This window comes from Vespula pensylvanica, chromosome 2, assembly GCF_014466175.1.
Source record: "Vespula pensylvanica isolate Volc-1 chromosome 2, ASM1446617v1, whole genome shotgun sequence".
Classification (NCBI taxonomy): domain Eukaryota; kingdom Metazoa; phylum Arthropoda; class Insecta; order Hymenoptera; family Vespidae; genus Vespula; species Vespula pensylvanica.
This window is the reverse complement of record NC_057686.1, coordinates 17055864-17064522: the sequence shown is the minus strand read 5'-3', so window position 1 is coordinate 17064522 and position 8659 is coordinate 17055864. Positions and strand designations below refer to the sequence as shown.

At 46.9% G+C, this 8659-nt stretch overlaps 1 protein-coding gene across 1 annotated transcript in view; it reads left to right on the top strand.

Annotated features, from left to right (window-relative positions):
* Nucleotides 1-519: 519 nt before the first annotated feature.
* Nucleotides 520-8659, top strand: part of LOC122637560 (toll-like receptor 6) — a 76910-nt gene continuing 68770 nt past the window's right edge. The window contains exon 1 of the mRNA XM_043829764.1: nt 520-5402. Coding sequence (XP_043685699.1) covers nt 1630-5355 — 3726 coding nt within the window. The 5' untranslated portion in view covers nt 520-1629 and the 3' untranslated portion in view covers nt 5356-5402. The remainder of the gene's footprint in view (nt 5403-8659) is intronic.

Below are 8659 nucleotides of genomic sequence, written 5' to 3'. Positions count from 1 at the left end.
TCTGTTTCTTAATCTCTCTCGTTTTTCCTCTCTCTTACGTTTTTATATCTTCTACCACTCTATCACTCATCATTGTAAAGTCCATTCGAGTTTATTGAAGTCTTTATTATCACGATTTATAATTGTTATATAATAACGTTGATATTTTATCTAAATTATCAGAGGTTTTTCATAAGAAAAATAACAAGAAAGACAAGATCATATTTCTTTCTTTTTTTACTCTTTCCCCCCCCCCCTCTCTCTCTCTTTCTCGCTCTCTCTATCTCTCTCTGACCTTTCAGCTGCACTTCTATGCACTCGGTCTTCCGCGGCAGTAGTCAGACGAAGGGACATCACGAAAAGGGACACGCAAGTGTCGTGCGCTTGTGTGTTAGTGCTGCCACTCGGTGGTAGGGGAAGAAACGATTGGACGGCACCACTGCCGTTGCCGCTGCCACAGCCGCCGCCACCGCCGCCGCCGCCACCGCCGCCGCCGCCGCCGCCGTCCTTGCCGCCGACGCCGTTCTGCTCTCTCGGCGAGTTAGACGCCGTAGAGATCCATCTCGTCAGTTGCGCGGCGGACAGCGTTGAGAGAGTGTTACGCTTCGCGAGTGATGCACAACGGGAGGTAGCTTTCCAACTTCTTACGTTTGCACTACTATCCCTTATAACATTATTATTTATTTTCTATATTTACGTGAAGACCATTTACGCTTTTAAATTTTCGCGTGTTTATTTATTAATGAAATAAAACTATTGCAAATAAGAGAAATTGGATTATAATTTCTCATGAAATAATAGACTTTATAATGATGATAAAATGTCATGGTGTTGGTGGACGAAGGTTTCGTTGAAGCGTTAACGAAGACAGGAAAGAGGGACATGAATAAGCTTGATAGCTTGTAGAGGAGAAAAAGATAGTTGGAAAAGAGAGAGAGAGAGAGAGAGAGAGAGAGAGAAAGAGAAAGAGAGAAAGAGTAGATGGGTGATGTGATACTAACAAAGGGAGAAGAGCAGAGAACCGATCGTCGTTAGTTCCGATCGAGCAAGAACTCTTTTTATCGTGTTTTTTTTCCGCGCGTGATTCTACAGCGGCGCGGCGTTGGTAGCCAGCGAATGGATCGGTTGCGGTGAGGAAGGAGATTGCTGGTGATCCAGTGGCGCGCGCGCGTGCTCCTACTCTCTCTCTCTCTCTCTTTCTCTCTCCCTGTCTTTTTCTTTCCGTACTTGAGATAGAAGGAGAGCGTACGAGCAAGTGCGATCCACCGGAAGTGTAAACAATCTCCACGGTAGGCACGCCTGGGCGCATCTTGCCTCGCCTAGGATCATCGTCGCCGCCGCTGTCGTCGTCGTCATCGTCGTCGTAGTAGTTGTAGTTGTAGTTGTAGTTGTAGTTGTCGTTGTCGTGCTCGGTGCATGGGCGTTCGCGCGTTCACGAACGGAGGAGGAAGAAGAAGAAAAGAGAGAGCCTCGGCTCGAACATGACTCGGTCGGCGATCCTCGTCGTGTGATGAGGCGAGGAGTGCCCGGTGGAGAGGGCAGGGACTACGACATCGGTACCGACCTAGGAAGAAGAAGAAGAAGAAGAAGAGGAGGAAGAGAAAAAAAGATAAGGACGGAGAAGAAAAAAAAGAAGGAGTCGTCGCAAAGATGCGTGGAATATCTCAGGGCTGCTGCCAGCAGCATTACTACTACTACTACTACTACTGCTATTATCTCGTCTTGGCTATAGTACTCTGCTGCCAGCGGTACCACGTGCTCGCCGTGACCAGCGAACTGCCGCCCAGACTCGACATTCCCGAGCATTGTTCTTGGGATTCAAGGCAGGACGGAGCTCTTACTTGCATTCATCGCTACCCGAGCAACGACTCCTTCCGAACGAACTTCTCTCAGGCAACGAGCGAGTACGTGACCTCAGTTAACGTACTATGCGAGGACACAGAGCCCGAGTCGATGTTCGATCCCGCCCTCGAGGGCGGCGTCCTCAACGTCGACGGGCTCTTACATTTATGGCGACTTCGTTCGTTAAAATTGATCGGATGCAAGCTCCTACATTGGCCGGCAAAGATCCTCGGTGGTTTGCGAGATTTACGGAACCTCACGGTTAGAACTTCGATCGGACGAAAGACAAAGTATAGCTTGGAATTGGAGAGCGGTGCCTTCGACTCTACACCCCAGATCGAGAAGATGGATCTATCGTCGAATAACATTTGGCAAATACCCGAACATTTGTTCTGTCCGTTGACGAACCTGGTAACGCTCAACGTCTCTTGGAACATGTTGAAGGATATCGCGGAATTGGGATTTAGGGACGTCAACGAGAGATACTCGAACCGTCAGCACGAATCAACACCCACGCCCTTTCCCTGCTCCCTCGACATGCAATCATTGGACGCCTCGAACAATCAGATATCGGTACTCCCAGCTTACGGGTTCTCCTCGCTGAAACGTCTAAGGATTCTCAACCTGTCGAATAACGCGATCTCCATGGTGGCGGACGAAGCGCTTCACGGATTGAGATCTCTCGAGACCTTCGATCTCTCCGGCAACCGAATCGTTGCTCTACCGACGGAGATGTTCCGGGACGCTACCAAATCCCTGAAGGAATTGAGATTGCAAAATAATTCCATCAGCGTGCTATCGCCCGGTCTCGTGGCCGACATGAATCAGCTCGTTGCTCTCGACTTGTCGAGGAACGTACTTACGAGTTCCTGGCTCAATTCCGCCACCTTCTCCGGTTTGATTCGTTTGGTTCTCTTGAATCTATCCCACAATCGAATTACCAGGCTCGATCCGGAACTATTCAAGGATCTCTACACGTTACAAATTTTGAATCTGCAGCACAACGAAATCGAGACGATACCGGCCGACACGTTTTCACCGATGAGCAATCTTCACACCCTCGAGCTCACGCACAATCGGTTGACCTATTTGGACGCCTATTCCCTCAACGGCTTGTACGCTCTCTCTCTCCTCGCGTTGGACTCGAATATGCTCGAGGGAATACATCCTGACGCTTTCAGGAACTGCTCGAGCATGCAGGATCTTAATCTCTCGGGTAACAACTTGGACAACGTGCCGGTCGCGCTAAAGGACATGCGGATGCTGAAGACCCTCGATCTCGGTGAAAATCAAATTAGAAGTCTCGGTAAGCCTGGCTTCCGCGGTATGTCGAGTCTCTACGGGCTGAGAATGATCGGTAACGAGATCACGAACGTCACGTGCGAGGATCTTACGGAGCTGCCGGCCCTCCAGATTCTGAATTTGGCCAGGAATAGGATCGAGTTCGTCGAGGACGGCGTGTTCTCGGCGAATCCGGCGTTGCAGGCGATTCGCCTCGACTCGAACTTGCTTCAGGACGTGTCCTCGATATTCGCGGGTGCGCCGGGTCTCCTGTGGCTCAACATGTCCGACAACATGATCGCGAACTTCGACTACAAGTATTTGCCGGAGAAGCTCCAGTGGATGGATCTCCATAAAAATCTTATCGCGGACCTCGGAGTTGCACCATCGGGCATGAGACTGCAAACCCTCGACGTTTCGTTCAACCAACTTACGAGGATACATTCGAGCTCGATACCAGATTCCATCGAGTTGCTCTTCGTCAACGATAATCTGATACACACGGTCGAACCGCAGACCTTTTTCGGTAAGACCAATCTAACCCGGGTAGATCTTTACGCGAATCAAATCGTCAAGATGAATCTGTCCGCTCTCCAGCTGACTCAAGTGCCCGCACCGAGGCAACTTCCAGAATTTTACATCGGCGGAAATCCCTTTATATGCGACTGCACGACCGAGTGGTTGCAACGAATCAATACCCTGCCCCTTAGACAACATCCCAGAGTGATGGATCTCGAGTCGGTTTATTGCCGATTACCGTACGATCGTCGCAAGTCCTTTATACCGTTGCTCGAGGCCAAACCCTCGCAATTTCTCTGCACGTACAAGGCGCATTGCTTCGCTCTCTGTCATTGTTGCGACTTCGATGCTTGCGACTGCGAGATGACGTGCCCGACGAATTGCACGTGCTACCACGATCAGTCTTGGTCGGCGAACGTCGTCGATTGTTCGAGCTCCGGTTACAAGATTCTACCCGGTCGATTACCGATGGACGCCACGGAGGTCTACCTGGACGGCAACAACTTCGGGGAGCTGAACTCGCACTCGTTCATCGGCCGTAAGAATCTCGAGATCCTGTACGCGAACGACAGCAACATCATCGCGATTCGTAATCACACGTTCAGCGGCCTGAAGAGATTACTGGTGCTCCATTTGGAAAACAACAAGATAAGCGTGCTCAACGGCGTGGAATTGATGCCGTTGGAGAATCTGAAGGAACTCTACCTGCAGAACAACCTTCTGACGTACATCGACAACGGCACGTTCCTGCCGTTACGCCAGTTGGAAGTCCTGCGATTGGAAAGGAATCGTCTCGGTACGTTCGCCCTTTGGCAACTCGGTCAGAATCCATATTTGGTAGACGTCGGTTTGTCGAGCAATCCCTGGAGCTGCGAGTGTTCTTACCTGGAGCGTGCTCGCGAGTGGATGTCACGGAATCGCGAGAAGATCGTCGATTGGCCAAGCGTTAGCTGTTCCCTCGGTATACCGATTACTTTGCCGGCGAACGGATCGGCCGTAAATTGCGCGGCATTAACCGGCGGCGGGACGAACACGGCGATCGAGACGCGACCGCTCGAGGCTTATCTGCCGCTATTGCTGGCGAGCGCTTTGCTGATCTTCGCTATGGTCGCCCTAGTCTGCGGGGCTTTCAGGCATCGCCGTACACTGAGGACATGGGCAGCAAGCAGATGCGGGTTACGTGCTTGCTACAAGACCGCGGCTTTCGAGGATCAGGAGAAACCGTTCGACGCCTATATCTCCTATTCGGCGGTAGACGAGGCCTTCGTCTCTACGATCCTCGTTCCTGGCCTCGAGAGCTCCTATCGATTGTGCCTGCACTATCGGGATCTAGGTGCCGGCAGCAACGTCGCCGATGCCGTAGCCGAGGCCGCCGATTCGTCTCGGCGCACCATTCTCGTACTATCGAAGAACTTTTTGCACGGCGAGTGGGCGAGATTCGAGTTCAAGGCGGCCTTAAGGGACGCCCTCAAAGGGAAGGGTCGCTCGGTGATATTGCTCCTGGTCGGCGGTGTTTGCCCCCGCGATCTCGACGCCGATCTCAAAAAGAGAATCTCCTCGCACACCGTCCTGGTATGGGGAGACAAGTTGTTTTGGCAGAAGCTAAGGTTCGCCATGCCGGACGTCTCTCCGGTTCCTGTTTTGGAGAGACCCCTGCCGCTACCACCGCCACCCCCACCGCCGCCCCTACCACTGCCACTTACATTGCCCTCGGCGCACCATCAATGGACGTAGACCAGTCGCCGCCACCGTTGCCGCCACCGTCGTCCTCCTTCTCTTAGGTAAGCTCTCTCCCCATCCTTTCGACCTTTCTCTTCCTCCTCGGAGAAACCGCCGAATTATCCTGCGACCGACTGTATGAGTATGACGGAGCGAGAGCGAAATAGAAAGAAAAAGAGAGACGAAGATAAAGCAGAAAATTTATTTCCCAGTCAGGAATGAAAAAGTAACGTTAATGAATTAGAAACGTATGATATTGGAAATGACGAAAATGAGAAATGAGAGAGAGAGAGAGAGAGAGAGAGGGAGGGAGAGAGAAAGAAAGAGAGAGAAAGAAAAAAGGAAAGAGAGAGAGAGAGAGAAAAAGTATATACGTGCGTGCTAGTCAGCATACTTCAATCACGTTTCCACTTCTGTTAACGCGTTCACCTGTCTCTTTCTCTCTTTTTCCTCTCTCTCTCTTTCTCTCCCTCTCCCTCTCTCTCTTTCTATCTTTCTCCACAGACCATAGCTCCGGCGTAATTACTCCGATCTAAAACGTACATCATTTATAAATGACAAGCTAACAAGATCGTAGCCGTGCCATTTAACGTTAGGTACCACCAGCTATACTCTGATTTAACGTCGACACATTTCGCGCCATTGTCCGTTCGGCGAACATGAATGGGGTGATTCCGTGACAGGGAAGTACGCGCGCGGAAACATATGGCGCGAGAGTAAGCCAAACGAGAATAGAAAGAATCGCGTTAAATCTACGTGTGGAACGAAGAAGGGTCTCTCGTTCGACACACCGCACGAAATCTCCTCTTTCAAAATACTTTTGTAGAAAATTAGAAACGTTTCACTATATGCTACTCGCACCCCTCCTACATTCTCTAAATCATCTAACGATTCGTTATATATCGAAAAAGTTGCCTTTATCGAGTACCACCAAGAGGGATTATGTGTGTATCTTTCTGCCTGCCTGCTGCCTGCCTGTCTAACTGTACGTGCGTATGTGTGTGTTCGCATGTGTTGAAAATGAGAGAGAGAGAGAAAGAGAGAGAGAGAGAGATCATTTCCGGTACGTTTTGTACGACATTTACGTAACCGTCGTCACGAAGTCATATCGAAAATGTGACATGGTAGCTGGTTAAATTTTCACGAATTTCTATGTTTATGTATGTATATGTATGTTCGTACGTATATACGTGCGTGCGTACGTACGTACGTGCGTGCACCCGTGTATGTATGCGTATAGTACGTAACTACGTATTTTGAGTTATATAGGTATGTGCGTGTATGGCCACTTGCTGCAAGCTGGTGTAACAGTCTCGAATGAAATGAATTGAAACAAATTATTTTAAAGTTAATGCAAATTCCAAAAGCGTGCGTTCTCTGCGTATATCGTTAACGTGATTTATTTGAAAAGAGAGAGAGAGAGAGAGAGATGAGAGGGTGAAAGAGTGAGAGTGAGAGAGAGAGAGAGAGAGAGAGAGAGAGAGAGAGAGAGAAAGAGAGAGAGAATGCGACGAACCGACGGTGGTTCCGATTTTTCTTCGAAAATATAAAGCGTGTACAAATATATTGTACATACATAATATGTACGAGCGAGCGAGCGAGCGAGAAAACGAATGAACGAATGAACGTTATATATATATATATATATATATATATCGTATATATATATATCGTAGATAAAATCCTTCTGTTTGCTCTCTCGAGATCGACAGTTTCCTCCAAAGTTCGTTCCCTTCCTTCCGAACGAGCGAAAGAGTTCGGTTATAATATTCTGCGATAGTGCAATTGTAAGAGAAAAAAAAGACAAAAAAACAACAAAAAAAAAAACGAAAGAAAATGAATACGATCTGTATATAAAATCTGTACATATAAGAAGTACACCGACGTGTGTGTAAAATAATAATTTATTCGTTATTTCCTAAATCTCACTGTGTGTATATTTATTTTCTATTCATATATCATAATCTTCTCTTCCCCTCCTTCTTCATCGCTCCATTTGTTCCCATCAAATATTCTTCCGATTTTTCTCGTTCCCACAATTAACTCCTTCCGATAAGTTCATCGAGATATCGAAGAGAAATAAATTAGTCGGTGATATCTCCGAATGATTTCAGATGTTCTTGAAAATATTCGAATTCGATCGATTCGTTGAGGGATATATTAAAAACGATAATCGTCGTACAAACGGATTAATAAGAGAAAATTGAAAAGAAAGAAAAGAAAAGAAAAGAAAAAAAAAATAGATATAATCTAGTCACGAAGTGGTAGGCGTGTAACGGCGATCGTCGAAAAGGATTTTACCCTTAAAGTCTCGAATGGGCATCGCGGTGATGCAGCAGGGTGTTGCGGAAAAAAGGAGGGGTGGAAAATGGGGAGGGAGAGGGGGAGCCTGGGGAGAGGTGAGCATTGTTCACAAGTAAAACGTTCTTTCGCGGTCGTGCAACTTTTTATATCATCGTTGGCTTCTATTCGCCAAAGGCTTTTGCCGTTACTCTTCTGCAATACGTATACCTATATACCTATATATGTGTACATATATATATATATATATATATATATATATATATATATTTCCGTAACGGCGCTATAGTCGTCGACGTAAACGGTGCCGTTAACGAGACGTTAGTTCCAACATCGAACGAACGTTGGAAACCAACCACGAGAAGGTGAAGTCGTTCCAATGATTACTACTAGTTTCAAGCTTAGTATATTCTCCAAGTTCAGTTAACCCTTTCATTTCATGCGAATCGGACACTCGAAGCTTATAATATAAATTCTACGTGATTTTCTATTCACCCTGACGATGATTCGATCGATTCATATCCATAAGAGAATCCAAATATTGACAATATTTCTCCTCGTCACGTTCTCTCATGTGTTCCTCTATTTCATCTCTCCCTCTACTTCCTCCCCTTCTCTTATCCTCCCCCACTCATTCCATCCCATCCCATCCTTCACTACACTCATCCTTTTTAACTCTTTCATTTCCAACGTATACCTTGATTGTAATTGTATCGATGATATTCGTCGCTTTAACGCATATAAATCTAGATTGCTTTTTCTTGTTTTTCCTTTTCTTTTTTCTTCTCCTTCGTCTTCTTCTTATTTCTTTTTCTTTTCTCTCTTTCTTCATTCAATTATTTCGATCATCGCGATCGATATCAATGGAACTTGAAATTATCAATGGAATTATTAATCGCGTTAATATTATAGATCTATAATCGTTGAAAATTATAACATAAATACTCGCTATTGCAAATTCGCTCGAAGGTGATTTGGCAAGAGAGAGAAAAAAAGGAGTTGTTTAAAACTATTGTTT